The 18,648-nt window shown below is 38.9% G+C and overlaps 1 protein-coding gene across 1 annotated transcript in view; it reads right to left on the bottom strand.

The window, feature by feature from the left end:
- The window catches only part of LOC107763801 (mitochondrial pyruvate carrier 4), an 11,244-nt gene extending 393 nt beyond the window's left edge, over window positions 1-10,851 (bottom strand). Inside the window, exons 1-4 of the mRNA XM_075226626.1 lie at window positions 10,693-10,851; window positions 9,320-9,418; window positions 9,126-9,178; window positions 83-156 (exon numbers count right to left, since the gene is read on the bottom strand). Coding sequence (XP_075082727.1) covers window positions 83-156; window positions 9,126-9,178; window positions 9,320-9,418; window positions 10,693-10,747 — 281 coding nt within the window. The 5' untranslated portion in view covers window positions 10,748-10,851. The remainder of the gene's footprint in view (window positions 1-82; window positions 157-9,125; window positions 9,179-9,319; window positions 9,419-10,692) is intronic.
- Between the last annotated feature and the right edge of the window lie 7,797 nt (window positions 10,852-18,648).

Genomic DNA, 18,648 nt, shown 5'->3' with positions numbered 1-18,648 from the left:
TGGAGCTTTGGCTCCAGACAAAGACGGTGCATTCTTAAGACAAATTATTCTCATATAAAATGGAAATGGAAAAGCAACTTACTGAAGTTTCCTTGAGAGTTGGTAGAGTCCTGTACAAGCCATGGCCACATTCACACTGAAAAGATTCCAGTTTTTCTGTAACCGAGAATCAATTATTCAGCCAAAAAGAAGACTAAGGATGTCCTTTTCCCAAACCAACAAGCCTACAATGCTTCTACATTTTCAAAAGATGGTGGAACCTTTGTGCATGTGAAGGGCCTGTCGATACCATGCATGCGTGAAAATGTGTGTATATGTGAAGGGTGGATGGATTATAGCTATGAAATTTACTGGAAACCCTCGTTCAATATACAAGCATGAGCTGTAGAGGATACAAGGTTCCTTGCCTTTTTGATGTCCATAAGCCTACTGTTCAAGGTTACACTTTGTGCAGAGTTGTGGAGGAGTACACAAGCAGATGGATAGCAGAAAAGACTGGACCTTAACTCGTTGAAAGAAAATGAGAGAGAGAGAGTGGGAGAGAGAGAGAGAGAGAGAGAGAGAGAGTTGAGTAGATTGCGATTTTACAGAAAGTGCTTGCACCAAACACAATAAGGTAGTTAAGCAGACATGACTTTGCGTAAGTTATTGAGAAGCGCGGACTTGTTCCAGGCATAAGAATTTGCGGGGAAGAAAAGAATCTACACTTGCTGAGAGCAACAGCACTTAATCAGCTGAGATTTGTCCATTATTTTCAATTCCCTAGGCTTGGACTAGATGAAGAACATATGAGGCAACTGAATTTTTGTTTTTGAAAAAGAGACAATGGCAGTGTTTCAGATGTGACACCATTTATGTTAATTTTTTATGCTTGGCCTATCCATGATACCTAAAGATCAATAATCATCAAAGTTTACACATAGATGAAGCACATTATAGTGCATTCATACAGAAGTGTATTAATGACAGTCAAATTAATTCCTTTTTTTTTTAATAATGGTAGTGTCCGGGCCTCAACTAATTCTATCGGGCACCTGCTACCGCACCGAGTAACTCTATCCACCAAAGATTAGACAAATTAAAGGAAAAGATGTGATGAAGCTGGAAAAAAAGGACAGTATAAAGATGCAAAAATCATAGTTCAATCTGAGCAAACTAACTGGTTACCAGCTCAGACAGTTCTGATAAGACATGGGAATCAAACAGCTCTGAAGAACGTAACAGATGACATTATACAATAACTACAGCTACTACCATACAACTGATTTCCCAAGGACAAGAAAAATACATAGAATGAGAAGCGAGAATTACATTGAAGAATGAAAGGATATGTGATAACAACTGATTTTAGAAGGATAAGAAATTAATACTGCAGATTTTTTTTTTGGGGGGGAGGGTGGACAATGGAGTGTTTTCTGTTTAGTCATACTATGAAAAGCTTTTGGTTAGGGAAAATATGAGGAAGAGGAAGGGTCAATTGGTGTTTTATATGCCAGAGCTCGGGTGAACATGTGGACTATCTCCTTCTACATTGACGAGTAGCTTCTCGATTGTGGTGGGAAATCATGAGGTGGTTTGGACAAAAATTTTGGGTAATGCCAAACACAATGAAAGATAAGATGTTCAGCTGGATCTATGGAAGATTGAGGACAAGATGCAGGGCGTGGAATGTTGCTTCACTAGTACTATTACGCGGCGACTTCCTGAAATTCTTTGGAAGGGCGACGTGGGGCTAAGCAATCGATGTCAAGTGCGATTACTGTCCGCCAACTAAGATCCCCTCCGTACGCTACACTAGATTGTCAGTGCCGTACGCAAAAACCAATGTCATGAGCAATTGAGAGAAAGCAGAAAAGAGAATTGAGAATGAAAGAAAGCTTGATTGCATTGAATGAAAGCTATTACAGAAAAACAACACGGTATCGGGGGGGAGAGACACTAGAAAGTTTGATTGCTTGGTCCCCTTAATAATGCTTAAAAAAAATAAACCAAAGTTACTTGACTTGACCTAAATAAGCCGTAAAAGCACACTGAAAGAAAATGCAGTAAAACTACTCTATATTTACAATGAAAAGGACTTAGTCTTCTACAAAGTAGAAACAAGTCCTTTGGCAACAACTTTGTCTTTAGCATTAGGGTCTGCGCACACAGCGTCGTCTGCGCACGCGGCGCTGTTGGCATCTGCCTGTGGCTGGGCGCTGGTGATGGCTATCGGTGGGGCGACAGAGGCACATGCGCGCTTGTCACTTGAAGTTGCCGAGACCACGGGGCCGACCGTGGCGTTGGGCGTTGGGAGGCTTGCCAGGACGCCACGGGGCGCGTCCAAGGGGTCATAGGGCATGGCTGGAAAGCCGCCCATGACATTCTCCCCCACCTGAGTTGGTGACGTCCTCGGCGCCTTACTTGCAAGATAATCATCAATTAGGCTCTTGTAGGCTTTGAGGTTTGTTCCCCTCTCCCAGGTATTCTCATCTGCATCACATCCCTGCCATTTCACCAAGAACTCCTGGTGATCTTTCCTTGAGGCGTGAATCACTCGATCATCAAGAATAGCTTCAGCACGCCTTTTCCCGGTTGAATTGGGGCCTTGAATACTTGGTATTGTGAGTTGGCTTCGTGAAGAGTCCTCCATATCTTCCCGAAAAGGTTTCAGGAGACTGACATGGAAAACGGGATGGATTTTCCACCAAGTTGGGGTATCCACCCGGTATGCAACTTTCCCAATGCGCCTTTCAATGGACAAGGGTCCAATATATTTTTGCAATAGGCGAGGGTCATGGACCCCTGCAAACAAGTACCGCTTTAGGATTTTGACCATTACTTTGTCCCCCACTTGGTATTCAACAAAGCGGCGATTCTGATCAGCATGCCTCTTCATCCGCCTTTGAGCTTTAACAAGATAGCTCCGCACTATCTCCAAATTTTGCTTCTATTCTTTTGAGAAGCTAGCAGCCCGAGGAGATTTTGACATGTTTGGTGCATTCACAGTATGTGGGAGTAGCGGTTGCTGTCCGATAACAATTTCAAAAGCGCTTTTGTTGGTACTTGAGCTCTTTTGTGAATTGAAACACAGTTGAGCAGTATCCAGAAGCTTCACCCAGTTCTTCTGCGATCCGGTTACAAAGTGCCGGAGATATTCCTCCAGCATACCATTGAATCGCTCCGTCTGGCCATCAGATTGCGGATGAAAACTTGAGATGTGACTCAATTTTGACCCAAGGCACTTAAAGAGTTGGGTCCAAAAGTTGCTAGTGAAGCGTGAATCGTGATCACTAACGATGTCTTTAGGCAGGCCCCAATATTTGACGACATGAGAGAAGAAGAGTTGAGTTGTATCTTCTGCTGATATATATTGTGGGGCTGCTATAAAGGTAGCATACTTGGAAAACCGATCCACCACAACCAAGATAGTTGTGAGATCTCCGACCTTGGGCAATCCAGTGATGAAATCCAAGGAAACGCTTTCCCAAGGTCTTTTTGGGACAGCTAGTGGTTCCAAGAGTCCTGCCTGCGTCAAGCGGTCTGACTTATCCTTCTGGCATACTAGACAAGTCTTCACATACTGAGCGACGTCATCGTCCATTTGAGGCCAATAATATGCACGGCGAAGCAATGCCATGGTGCGTTCTTCACCGGGATGACCGCCCCACGAAGTATCGTGGCATTCCGCCAGAAGAGCCCTTCGCAGATCTCCTCCTTTAGGAACATAAAGTCGGTTCCCTTTCACTTTCAGGAAACCATCTTCTGTGTAGAACTAGCGAGTCTTGTCCTGTCCTACCAAATCAACCAAATACTGTGCAGTAGAATCCTTGATGAGTAGATCCAGTATCTGGTCTTTTATGGTGGTGGTTACTCCGCTCTTCCTTAGGGTGGCGAGTACGCACACCGATGCTAGATCAGCTCTCCGACTGAGCGCATCAACAACATGATTAGTCTTCCCACTTCGATACTCTAGGTGGAAGTGAAATTCCGCTAGGAGTTCCTGCCACCTGGCCTGTCGACCATTCAGCTTTGGCTGGTTCATGAAATGGCTAACAGTTGTGTTGTCTGTCTTGACCACGAACGGGGTTCCCAGTAGATAATGCCTCCAAAGGCGTAAGCAATGAACGACAGTCAATAATTCTTTCTCGTTGGCGGCATAGCGCCGCTCTGCATCCTTCAGTTTCCGGCTTTCGTACGCTACGGGATGCCCTTCTTGTAGCAAGACTCCACCAAGTGCATAGTCGGAGGCATCCGTTTGTACCTCGAATGGCTTGGCCAAATCAGGGAGAGCCGAGACGGGGCTACTAGACATGGCCATTTTCAATGCGTTGAAGGCCTCTGCTCGCTTGAGTCCCCAATCCCAGGGTGTGACCTTCTTGAGAAGTTCTGTCAGCGGCACTGCACTGAGGGAGTAACTTTTCACAAATCGCCGATAGAAGTTGCATAGGGCAAGGAACGACCTCAAGGCGTGGATATCCTTAGGCGGCAGCCAATCTGTGATGGCCTGAATCTTCTATTGGTCCATCTTGATCTGTCCTTCCCCGATGACATGTCTGAGGAAGTCAATTTGTTTCTGAGCAAAGGAGCACTTGGATAGCTTCGCATATAATTCATGCTCCCGCAATCGGGCTAGGACCTTCCGCAAGTGCTCTAGGTGTTCTTCCATCTTCTGGCTATATACCACAATGTCATCCAAGTAGACCACGACGAATTCGTCGATGTATTCTCGGAAGACTTGGTTCATCGGGGTGCAAAATGTGGTTGGCGCGTTAGTCAAGCCAAATGGCATAACCAGGAAGTCGTACCACCCATATCTTGTCACGCAAGTCGTCTTGTGTTCATCACCCTCTGCAATCCGGACTTGCCAATAACCTGTCCTCAGGTCTATTTTGGTCAACATCGTCGTACCACCCAGTCTATCAAACAAGTCTGCCATTAGCGGAATAGGGTACTTGTTCTTCACGGTGATTTTGTTTAGAGCCCGATAATCCACGCAGAGTCTTAGACTGCCATCATGTTTCTTTTGGAATAGCACAGGGGGCCCGTATGGGGACTTGGAGGGTACGATGATCCCTGTGTCTAGTATCTCCGTCAATTGTCTCCGAAGTTCGGTGAGTTTGGGTTGTGACATTCTGTACGGCGCCCGGGCAGGTGGCTTCGTACCCGGCACCAACTCAATCTCATGGTCCGCAGTTCGCCTAGGCGGGAGACGCTTTGGCATTTCTTGTGGCATGATGTCTTCAAATTCCAGTAGCAGCTCCTTCACGGGTGCAGGAATGGGACCCGAGGAGCGTTCAATATCTTCAATGCAGAGGGTTGCCAGGAACGTAGGTTCATGTCTTTTGACTCCCTTCTTCAGCTACAAGGCCGAGATGTTCTCAACGGCCATCTTCATGGGCATGCACGGGATAATGCAGGGCTTGGCCCCATTTGCTCCAATCATCATTAGCATGTCTGCATATGGTACGGGCATGGTGTTGGTTTGCCTCAGAAATTCCAACCCCACTATCAACTCGAAGTCATCTATGATCACCACGTGCAGGTTGAATTTTCCTTCATAAGGGCCAAGCTTCACTAGTACTTCTTTGGCTATTCCACCCACTGGCTGAGGAGGTGAGTTGATAGCCTTGACACGACCTTTGCCCTTTCCTACAACTAGGCCAAGGCGCTCCACCTGAGTCGAGGCTAAGTAGTTGTGGGTAGCACCTGTGTCTATCATGGCCCGAATGGGCTTGCCATTTACCTTCATGTCGACGAACATTAAAGTCCTCTCTTGATTAGGAGGAGTCCTCTCATTCGCCTTCTTTTTCCCTTTCTTGGCGATTGGGCAGGGGTCTTTCTTCTTACGGATACCAGCACTGGTTCTCACTAAGGACTCAGAAATAGAGCCAACAATTGCATTGAATGCACCTACTGGTTCAGTCTGGTCCGCATCATCTGCGTCGTCATCCGTCCCATCATCAAAAGCTTGATGGGCATTCATCTGTGCATGTGGGCATTCATTATTCCAATGTGGTCCGCCGCAATGACGACATCCTGAGGGGGGTTTCCTTCCCCGATCGTTGTTGTTAGATGCAGTGCTAGTACTGCCTGAGGAGGGAGCCTTAGATTTGGTTGCACTTCGGTCTCCTTCACTTCTGCTAGGGCCACCAGTGTTCAGCCGGCTCCCTTTGTATCCTCTTCGGACAGGTTGCTGAGGCCTGTCCTTCTGGGCTATCACTTGATAATCCCCAAGGCACTCCGCTGCTTGGATCGCCTTAGGTAACGTGTCTACCCTTTGTCTCTGCAATTCCAGGGCATAAGGTTTCAACCCTTCTAGAAAGGTGAAGAGTTTGTCTTTGTCCCCCATGTCGCGTATATTAAGCATGAGCGCAGAGAATTCCCGCACGTAGTCCCGCACTGATTTGATCTGGCGGAGCTCCCGTAGCTTTCTCCTTGCATTGTACTCAACATTTTCGGGGAAGAACTGTAGGCATATGGCTGCCTTCAGCTCTGCCCATGTCTCGAGGGCATCTTCACCGGCCTTGATGGCTTCGTATTTTACCCGCCACCAGAATTTGGCATCACCCTGAAGATACATGGCAGCAGTTGCTACCTTCTTAGCTTCTTCTAGGCCTCCCACGGCATCGAAGTATTGTTCGATGTCGAAAATGAAGTTTTCCACTTCTTTTGCATTCCGAGCTCCACTGTATGGCTTTGGCTCAGGAATTTTCAGTTTTTGTGCCATAGGGGTGAGGTTCACACCACCCCCAAATTGGTTTTCGCCTCCTCGAAGTAGGCCTTGTAAAGCAACATTGACAGCGTTGAGCTGGCCTGTCAAGTTGTCTATAGTTTGTTGCATGGCAGTCAACCTGTCTGCCTCTTGTTCCCTGTTGGCTAAATCCTCGACACGCTCCTGCTGGAGGACCTCGAATTTACCAAAAATTTCGGATGCCTCTGTGGCTGCCGTTTGCCGGTCTCCTTCAGAGTTGCGACTGATGTTTTCTATGTCAACTTCGGCCTGGACCAGTCTGCGGTCCAGGTCGTCCAACCTTTGCACTAGGCTGGTCTTTAGGTCGGGCATCATTTCCACGATGGGTCGTAATGCGTCAACTGTCCCCTCAAGGGTCGCGATGCGATCCCCATAATTCACCATGGTCAGAAATGGTGGTAATTGCAATGTAATCCCTCGTCCGATGTCGAGCATAGGCTCTGATACCAACTATTACGCGGCGCCTTCCTGAGATTCTTTAGAAGGGCGACGTAAGGCTAAGCAATCGATGTCGGTGCGATTACTGTCCGCCAACTGAGGTCCCCTCCGTACAAGATTGTCAGTGCCGTAAGGGAAAACCAATTTCATGAGCAATTGAGAGAGAGCAGAAAAGAGAATTGAGAATGAAAAAAAGCTTGATTGCATTGAATGAAAGCTATTACAGAAAAACAACACGGTGTCGGGGGGAGAGACACCAGTACAGAGAATTGTTTGCTTGCTAGAAAGTTTGATTGCTTGGTCCCCCTTAATAATGCTTAAAAACAATAAACCAAAGTTATATGACTTGACCTAAATAAGCTGTAAAAGCACACTGAAAGAAAATGCAGTAAAACTACTCTATATTTATAATGAAAAGGACTTAGTCTTCTACAAAGTAGAAACAAGTCCGTTGGCAGCAACTTTGTCTTTAGCATTAGGGTCTGCGCAGACGACGTGTCTTTAGCATTAGGGTCTGCACACACGGCGTTGTTGGCATCTGCCTGTGGCTGGGCGCTGGTGATGGCTATCGGTGGGGCGACAAAGGCACATGCACGCTTGTCACTTGGAGCTGCCGAGACCACGGGGCCGACCGTGGCGCTGGGCATTGGGAGGCTTGCCAGGACGCCACGGGGCGCGTCCAAGGTGTCATGGGGCATGGCTGGAAAGACGCCCATGACAGTACTTATGTGATTCATTTGCAGAAAGAGAAATAGGAGAGCATTTGCAGAATTCTTTTATATTGATTTTGCAAAAATAGCGTCTTATCACTTGTAACATTTTTGGTGCACCCATGAGGTTCCTTTATGTATAGAAGATTGATTTTGTTATTACAAAACCATATCTTTTTGTAGGTTTTCTTCTTTTCTGGTATAATACATGGGCAAATTTTTCCCCTTCATAAATAAAATCTTAACACTCGATCGAAAAAATGTATATTGAATGAAAAGTGAGAACAGAGTACATGGAAGAATGAAAGGATGGGCAGATTTGTCAGATACCAGATCTTACAAGATCAGGATTTACCAGGCTGATAGAAAGAAAAAAAAAAAGGTGTGTCTCATTTTGTTCTATGCTCTCTGTATGTGGGTATTGAACCCTTTCAATCTTTCTCTTTAAACATTTTTAGTTCAGGAAAGAAAAGGTAGTTAAAATCTTTTCCCTTAGATGCATCTAGCAAAGAGAAAAAGAAATTTATAGAATGTCTCTTGCTAGGTGCATTTATTTTGTATGGAAAGAAAGGAATCTAAGGAGCTCCAGAGCAGACAAAGAGAGGGGCAAGTGATTCTAAAGTAGATTGTTCAAGAGGCGATCTATAGAGCAAGCCTGAAGCCTAATTTGGCAAGGAGAATAGAGCAGCTCAATTTCTACCCTTAACAGATGTTTATGATGAATACCAAGTAGTTACCAGATGGTTAGGTGAAGTTGATGTGTTTTCTGCTGTTTTTGTCTGATAGGAAGTTGGGACTATGTCCAACTTCAGTTTTTTTTCTTTTTTTTTGGTTTTTGAGCTGTACCTATCTCTTTGATGAATAAAATACTTTAATTACCACAAAAAGAAGAAGAAAAAGAAATATAGTGGTCAAATGTGCGTGAGGCTTTGAAGGAAAAGAAACAGAAACAAAAACAAAGAAAAAGAAAAAGAAATATAGAGGTCAAATGTGCATGAGGCTTTGAAGGAAAAGAAACAGAAACAAAAACAAAGAAGAAGAAAGAGAAGCTGCAACTTCATCTAAAATCATGAATGGAAGATCATAGTGATGGAAGCAACAGATGCAAAAAAAAACTTCTCTTAAAATATTCACATTATATAACATTAAGGAGTCTACCACGACTTGGTGAAAGTGCAGTATCCAAAGAATACAAGCATTTAATAGAGAAGAAATTTTGTTTTAATAGCAATAGATTAACTTACAGGAGTAATCACAGTGCTATAGCGTGACCAGATAATTCCGGTAGCTGAAACAGCTGCATGATGGCAGTGATAAGCAACATAAAAGAAAACAGTTATATTGGTAATACCAACTGTTAGTACTTTGTACAGTTCGCATATAGAGTATAGCTAAACCAATGTGACCATGTTTTTGATACACAGATTGGACCACCTACCTATCTGCTGGGGATACGAAAGTTTCTCAGGTGGCTTGGAGAAATCAGCAATATTTGCTATGCTAATGCCCCACTTGAAGGTTGGTGCCCAGAAATGAACTGGTGAAACACAAGAGCCGGAGTGAGTTTAAATGACTAACCAAAATCAAGCAATAAAACAGTTCAAAGAATGAAAAAATGTTTCATGTCCAATGAGAGTTATGATTTAACAAGAGATGTAGCAAACTCAACGCATGAAAAGTCACATGAAACCATTTCAGAGAGGTCAACAATTTAAACCATAGATGATAAGAAGTAATGTGATGCTACCTGACACTAACCCACCCCTTTTCTACTAGATATGTGATGGTGCTTTATGCTATGATTTGGCTCAAAATATTTTGTAATTTTCAGAACAATAAGGGGTATTATTTACTGAATTTTCATTCCTGTAAGTGGTATATGAACATAGGCCTGGTGTTCAGTGTCTTTCTATGAATTGGTGGGGGTTGGGATGGGGGCGAATAGAGGCAAGATTTTTTACAGCCTTTGTTGTGCATGGTGAAAATTCCCCTCAACTATCATCTGTCCCTCAGAGGGTTCAGGGTATAGCCATCCTCGGGATCATTCCTCTTCGAATAGGCATAGAGAGTTCATTTTATCCCTTTCCTTCACTCATTCTACCCCAAGCATGGCTACTTTTCCAGATTAATAGGGTTCTCGCTCCAAATTTATTGTTTAATGGTTTTCTCTTGTAAGCCAATCCAGCAATACCAGTTTAACCAAAGTAAACAAGTGCTCAGCCTAATAAGCAGCTCTATTATCTGTGGACATCATCACTGGCACCACTTTGTTGGCACGATCAGTGCTTAAGCCGAACAATGATGCACCTCAGTTCTAATCAAAATTAATCTTGTTAGCTTAACCCATGTTTCACAGGCCACATAAGCATACAGATATATGCCTTCTTAGTTTTGACATGGATAATTTTTTTATAACCATGGTGGTGTCAGCTTGGGCACAGCTCGACTAATTCCACGAGGTACCTGCTACTCCCACCAGCATAGGTATCGGGTAACTCTGTCCACCAAAGCTTGGACATACGGGAAGAAATCACCATTGACATGGATAAAAGCAATTTAACATTTTCAGAAATAGAACACAAGCATTCTTCCCTTTTATCCATTTCAATTTCTTTTCTTCTCTGTACAGAACAAAAGAATTCCAATTAAATTAAACATGAGCCCATTTTCAGAAACAGATATTCTACATTCCACACAACTCCTAAGAAAAGGGGAAATTTGAATCTAAAAAGATGATAGTTCAATTGATCTGAAAACACAAGAAATATGAATCGAATTTATATGCAATTAAAGAGATAGAAAAGAACAGACTGGTTTTAGGGCCAGCAGGGTGATTCCAAAGGGCCTGGAGCTTCGACGTCGCCATGGAAGAAAGAGCTTAATTGGTGTCTCTTACGGCTGCGTTCAAGGTATGCAGTCTTTGTGCACAATCTAAAGTAAACGAATGAATATTTTTGTAGAGTGGTTGGGGCAAAAGAATTATATTTGTAATGGTCATCTTAAGTTTTGGTGGCAAAGATCCAAATATGCCCCGGATTTATACAAAATTGAGCATATTTATCATTTATTAATACTTTAACTCAAATATACCCTTACCGTCATATAGTTGGTCCATATATGCCCTTAGAGTTACACAGTTGGGCCATATATGCCATTTTCGAAATGGAATTCACCCAACCTAATTGGTTCTTTCGTTAATTGTATTAAAATGTATTCCAAACACTATTTACTTTTTATTATTATTTTTTTTTTCTTTACCTTTCTCTTTTCTTTCTTCTTTTTCTTTTCTTCTTTTTTTTTTCCTTTTTCTTTCTCCCTTGTCTGTTTCCTCCATTACTAATGTCTTCTCCAGTTTCGTCACCAATTTCACTTGACAAAACTCATGAATTCCAATTACTAAGAAAATTCTCCCATAAGGTAATCAAATTCCAATTTCACTGGCCATAAACGAAATTAAATTGTTCCAAAAATTATGATTTAAACTTTAAAATAATAAAAATATCTCATCCTTTAACAATAATCAAAAGACCAAAATATTTAAATTATTTCCAGAAAGATAATTTAATGATTAAAAGCCTAAAGTTCAAGTTGTAGTGTTATAAATTTGAGTTGTTAGTCTTTTTTTATCTTTTTTCAGCTGGATATTTTTTATTTTTTTTATTAACTATGTAAATTAGGGGTGTACATGGAACGGGTTGGTTCGGTTTTTATCAAAACCAAACCAAACCAATTATATCGGTTTGGATTGTTCGGTTTTGTTGAATTTTTCGGATTTTTTGTTACATAAATATTATTTCAATCTTACTTTGTTAAATTTTTTAGAACTAAATATATGTTCAGTAAAAATTAAAAAATTGACAAACATATGATCTATAAAAATATTCTTATGGGAGAATTTTCTTATTAATTGGAATTCATGAGTTTTGTCAAGTGAAATTGGTGACGAAAATGGAGAAAACATCAGTAATGGAGGAAATCGGATAAGGGAGAAAGAAAAAAAAAAGAGAAGAAAAGAAAAAAGAAGAAAGAAAAGAGAAAGATAAAGAAAGAAAAGTACTAATAAAAAGGAAAAAGTATTTGTAATACATTTTAATACAATTAATGAAAGAGCTAATTAGTTTGAGTGAATTCCATTTCAAAAATGACATATATGGGCCAACTGTATAACTCTAAGGGCATATATGGACCAATTATGTGACGGTAAGGGCATATTTGAGCTAAAGTATTAACGAACGGCAAATGTGCTCAATTTCATATAGTACAAGAGCATATTTGGACCTTTTCCGTTCTATTTATTTTGTTTTATTCTTTTGGCAGTTGGTGTGACTACAACTTGTCAAAGGGGTGGTCCATTACCCCAGCCAGCCTGTCTAGTCGTGGCCTATTTTATAGGCAACTATAAAAAATATTTTTTGAAAGGTAAAATTAGTAAAATTTATTGATAAAGGGAAAAAGAAATATACAAACTTTTTTTAGTTATTGATAAGCAAAATAAAAGTAAAAAGAAATTAATTCATACATGTACATCATAAATGCGTAAGAAAGTTAAACTAATATGATAATAAAAATAAAAGCTTCAATAAAAAGAAAAATAAAAGGAAAAGATCATCTTATTCTTGCTTATACCCAACTGATAGTCCCAATACAATCATCTGAATCTTCCCAATTGAAGTTTTGGAAAGCTTTACCTTGAAAGCGATGCACAATATTTTACACCATAGTAATATCTTTGTCACTTGACTTTTGTTATATGATCATTTATATCATCTTCGCGCAAACATATGCATACTTCCGAGTTTCATCCTGTCTCATTTCCGGATGTAAATAATACTGACTCTTAATAATTTACATCTTTTGACCTGCGCTTAATTTTTAAATATCCATCAGAGTGCTTAACTGCAACATCACATGTATAGAAAAGTATTACTCCACTTAAGTCCGAAGTGAAGAAATTTAAGAAAAAGAATGACAATTTAAGTTGCAATCATTTGTTTGCACATAAACACATATGAACAACAGTGAAAATATTAAATTATATGATTTTGTAGCAATATCTAAAACCATCTTTATTTCGAATTAACCAAATCAATTAACAAAGAAAAAAGTAGGGAACATGAGAATGGAGGAAGAAAAGAGATAAATTTTGAGACTGTAAAATTTCTTTTTATTCCATTAAAAGGGAATATGAAAAGTTGGCATTGTAATACATGGATTTAAGTTTTTTATCACAAGGAATGAGAAAGGTTTGAGTAGAAATAGTTCTGAATTTTTATTATTTCATTTGTTGTAGTTTTCATTCTTGTTGATGCATGAATGTTAAAAATATTTTGCAGATTCAAATGATAGTATTATCTGAAAAATATCCATGTGTTAAAGCAATACATATAGAAAGCAAAGGACACAAGTGAACTTTAGAGATTTGAGAGGCCTAAAATATTTTCTGAGAAGTGCAAGGAAACATCAAGGAAGTAGAAGCACAGAAAATTCAAAATTTTAAAATACTAACTCCTTTATGTCAGTCCCAAAGTTCTCTTTGAACAATTATGAAATTCTGAATTTTAAAATAGAAGTAATTCAAGGATGTAAAACATATAGTGTATTTACTTGTCCCAAAAGAAAAGGATAGAATTCTAATATACCTTAGCGTAGATCTTTTTTGCTTCATTAATTTTGACATAGAGATGGCTCAAACCATGGTCAGTAGAACAAATTTGTTACAAGAGAGGCCATTTCAATGCCTTGTTAAAGTGCATTCCGACTCCAGCTCCTCTTGCATATGTATATTTCTCCAAAACGTTTTGTAACTCTCCAAAAAATAATTCCTTGGACATGGGGAAATGAAATATTTTTTGCCTTTACTAATATTCAATATACATTAATCATATTCATTATGGCAGAAGGGAAGAATAAATGCTTAGAATTTTTGATTTTTTTAAATAAGATAAAGGTAAATATGAGGGAAAAGGGCAAAAAAAAAAAAAGAAGAGAAAAAAGATAATTGAGTTTCTTGGCCAAAGAGAGGTGCCAAGTCATTTTTTTTTATATTCTATATCTCAACATCATTCAATGAATGATCAGAGAAGTAGTAAGATCAGCTTTATCTTTTGCATATTCTCCAATATAACAATATCAATTGTTCCTTTTTTTAAAATCATTTTATATCAAAAGCCACTTAGCTAATAATTAATTAGGCTTTGTGTTAGGTGTGCGTATAAATATATGAAAAGAAGAATTCCCCTCCAAAACAAAAGCAATAAGTAAAATTGTACCTGACACAATAAAGGAGTTTTCATTTGAATTTGTTTACCCACATGTGAAATAGAATTCAATAAAGCATAAGTCAAATAGCCAGTAACCTGAAAAGCAAAGCCTTGGTTATTATTTTTACAGCTGCTATACAGTATCATTTTTCTGCATAAATATATGAAAAGAAGAATTCCCCTCCAAAACAAAAGCAATAAGTCAAATTGTACCTGACGCAATAAAGGAGTTTTCATATTTGAATTTGTTTACCCACATGTGAAATAGAATTCAATAAAGCATAACCTAGAAAACAAAGCCTTGGTCAATTGTGAATATGTAAAGAAACATATTAAGATTCAAATTAATTCCCCCCAGATATCAAGGTTTAAAATTACAAGAATAATTATTACATCCACTTCATGTTAATATTATTAAAAAGAGATTTTTGAGTTTTAATTTGAAAATAATGATATAACCTAAAGAACTTTAGCCTAAAAACTACATATATGATATGATATGTAAGATTAAGGAAAAAGAACAACTGCAATGCATAATTACCTGTTAGCCAAATCTCATAAACTAATATCTGCAAAAAAAAAAAAAAAAATATATATATATATATATATATATATATATATATATATATATATATATATCAAAATCCGAGAGTGTGGAGCAGGGGCGTAAGCCTGAACCTTTAGTCTTTTAGTATTTTATAAATAAGATATAAAAAAATAAAAAAACTGAAAAATATGTTCAGGATTTAAACTTTTTTTTTGATAAATTAAGAAAATAGTATAGGAAATATATATACACACTAATATATACACATACTAATATGAGTGTAAATATATTAACATATTAGCACATATACTCTTCTAGTATATTTAGAATAGAGTTATAATATAAACACAGTCAAGAAACTATAAAAGAAAATATAAGACTTACTCTCGGAGAATTATTTAAAAATGAAAGAGAGAACTGATTAAGAACTGATAAAGTTAAACAATAAAAACATAACTTAACAAAATAGAAAGATAGAAAGATAGAAAGATGAAGAATAAGAATTAACAAAAACATACACATGGTATCGTGAGTGAGCACCATCGTCCGGTGATATAGGGCAGTGAAATATGGTCTTCTTGCTTTTCCAATGAGCCCCTTTTGAGAAGAAAAAAAAACTTTCTCACTTCATATAAGAGGGATTTCATCTTCTTCCCCAAAAAATTGTTCGCTTATTATGAAGTCAGAATTCATATCAAGCAAATGAAGAGCCTTGTGAAACTGCAGATGACTCTTACTACGCAAGGCGAGATAATTCTTCTCTGTTGAGTATGTTCTTTGTGCTGCACTTGACGAAGAGAAAAGTAGGGTACTGAAAAAATGGGATAAATAGAAAGATTATTGCAACTTTTAATTACTATCATTATTTTCATGTATATTTTTTACAATTGCAATGATTGTATCCTTTCCTTTTAATGCTAAACCGTTACATTCTTCAGTCATAATTCTTAATTAAGAGGTGTGAGTTATGGGGTGTGAATTTTTTTAAAATAAGATAAGATATATAAAGAAAAAAAAGAAAGAAAAAGTCAAAAGATGAGAATAAAGATAAATAGAATTTCTACAAGTATGCCACATAACCTTTTTCATTCCCAACTATATATATATATATATATATATATATATATATATATATATATATATATATAGATTGATTGATTGATTGATTTATTATAAATATATTTATTTTCAATTTAGGGATTGTTTGATTCACACAATAGTGACATAGCGATTATAATGTAGCAATTGCTTATACTGTGATCTATAATTCTATATGAAGGATTGTTATACGGCTAACAAAATATTGTATCCTCTTACTTCCAGATTTTATATTGGGATTAACTATTTCAATACTATCAACCATACTACCCGTTCGAACCCTTTTTCTACGTAAAAAATGATTACCGTAGCTACTTTTAATCCATGCTATTAGAGTTTAGCCGGTATTTAAAAAACTATTGTCAGTTTGAACAAAAATATCCCTAGCTATCTAAAATATGGAACATCTCCGGCAATCATTGTTGGATTTCAAACCTTTAATTAGTAAAACTCCAACAATACAGAAATACTCTATAGCTAAAGTTCAGAAACCCGTAAAGATAAAATTCCAGCATCATATGACTCCTCCTTTCTTTAATTCACAGACATAGGAGGTCAAATTCCGATTGCTGAAACTCAACCTTGATGCATGGTGTGGTCGATGTGTACATGATGCAAAATGTAGGAGAAAGTATTTTTGTTCATATATTCTTGTAAACAAGCCTCTCATCATTACTACCAACAGTTGGTAAATTTGACTGTTATGACTCCCTACGAACAAAATAAATAAAGGAAGGCTATGATTAGAATTTATAATCTAAACTTTATTGTGAATCCAACCACCAGCAATACGAAACTCTGTTCCCAAATTAAAACGTTGAACGACTTGATTTATTAAATTCATATATATTTGTAGCAATGGACATAATCATGTTGATGAAGGCATGCATCAACCACATGAATCTTTACTAAGGTTTGAACTTATTAAGATTCGAACTCAATGAATAGTTATTGGGGGTTTGAAACTCCAATAAGTATTTGAACTCCAGGAATCATTGGTAGAGTTTTACTGATATAGCTTTAAACTCCATGAATAGTTGCTGGGCTTTTACTTTTACAGGTTCCAAACTTGCATATTGTTTACCCTTAAAAAATAGATAACAATTGAATTTATATGCGATTTTAAGGATATGTGGACTAATTCAATATAAGTGATTAATGATGTTAGATAAGCAGATAAAAGTTAGATTAAACAGCCAAACCAGTGATGCTATTGAATCCGGACTCGATTAAAAGCTTAACAAGTAGCCTGCCTTTGGTTCGGAGCCAACACTTATGAAGAACTTATGAACAAAGATACGGATCATAAATAACTTTAGAAACAGAGAAAACATATGTGAATTGCCTTGGTATGGGTGTTACAACGTGTCTATTGAATAATAATCTTCCCCTTTATATAGTAGGGGAATTTTACCCTAAGTACAATTCTAAAAAAGGTAAAAAATTTCCTTTTCGATAATCACTGATCAACTGCTGATACGGGTCGAGATTCACGCCATGATATTCGGTCGGACGCGGATATCACAGCCCTTTGTTAATCGTGTGCGGACATTTGGCAATGCTCTCTGGGGTCTCGCTATTCCGATCGGGAGGGGGCGTGGTCTCGATGGCTTCGAGGGTAGGTGCTTTGTTCGGGCCTTGATACGGGAGGTTCCCTTCTTTGATTTTGATTTCTTGTAGTTGCGTCCTCGCTTCGTTTCCCCCACCGGGAGATCAAAGTGCTCCTTAGCCTCGGTTTTATCCGTCTATATATAGTCCCCTCGTTTCTCAGAGAGTAGGTTCGCCGAAGCGATGAGAAACAATAGATGTTCTTAGGTTCCTTCCTCTGTATGTTACGGTCAAAATGAAAAAGCCAAAACGTACCATCAGTCGCGTCGTTCTGACTTCGGGCACGTGTCAACCATCGGTTGGTTACCTCTGAATGCGAAGCGATGCGATCCTCCCCTATAAAAGCTTCTATCATATGTTCCTTTCCTATTTTCCGAACAAGCTTCTACCTCTGAATTCCTTAGCTATTATCAACCTTCTTCAAACCTTCATATCTTCATCCTTGATCTTCAGTTTCTCATAGTTATTCTTAAGTTTTTATCCAGATTTCCTTCAAATCTTCATACTCTGTTCTTCATCCTTCAAACTCGTTCTTTCAAATCTTTGTATTATTTCTTTAAATTTTCAAACTTCTCTAGGTAACAATGGATAAAACATCTAAATATGTTCCTCAACAAGTTATCTCTGCATCTTCCCAACCGACCGCCGATACTGAGGCGGTTGCTCCTGAAATAGTTGCCCTCGAAATGGCAGCTCCTGAAGTGGTTGCCACCGAGTCGGCTGCCATCGAACTGGCCCTCGAGCCTCCCTTGAAAATGTTCATTCTGTAAGGCCCCATAAAATTTTTCCTAAAAACTCGGATTCCGTGATGCCAAAGTAGGCGTAGAGGTTAATAATAGTAGAAATGCGGTTCGAACTTTTTGGATTGAATATTGCGCTGGGAGTTGAAGGAAAATATTGGGCAGAAGTACGCATTTCTGTGGCCTATTCTGAGGCCGCAGAACCACTTTGTGGACCGCAGACTGGTCACAGAGTGGGGCAGTTTTCTGGGGCATTTTTGATGTCAATTTCGCGGCCATTATGCGAACGCCTAACCGTTTGGCGGGCCGCACATTGGTTGCATAATCATCCTTAAAACAAACTCTCCAACTGGTGACCATTCTTTTAGGAATAAACTCATTCTTCTCATTGGTAAAAACCGCCATGCCCCCCTTCTTTAGGACACATTGAACCGAAGAGGTCCATGAACTATTAGAAATGGGGTAAACAACCCCGGTATCCGACCACTTGATAATCTCCTTTTTGATCATTTCT

Source organism: Nicotiana tabacum, chromosome 12 (assembly GCF_000715075.1).
Source record: "Nicotiana tabacum cultivar K326 chromosome 12, ASM71507v2, whole genome shotgun sequence".
NCBI classification, from domain to species: domain Eukaryota; kingdom Viridiplantae; phylum Streptophyta; class Magnoliopsida; order Solanales; family Solanaceae; genus Nicotiana; species Nicotiana tabacum.
The sequence above is the reverse complement of the archived record's forward strand: the minus strand, read 5'-3'. Positions and strand labels throughout refer to the sequence as shown.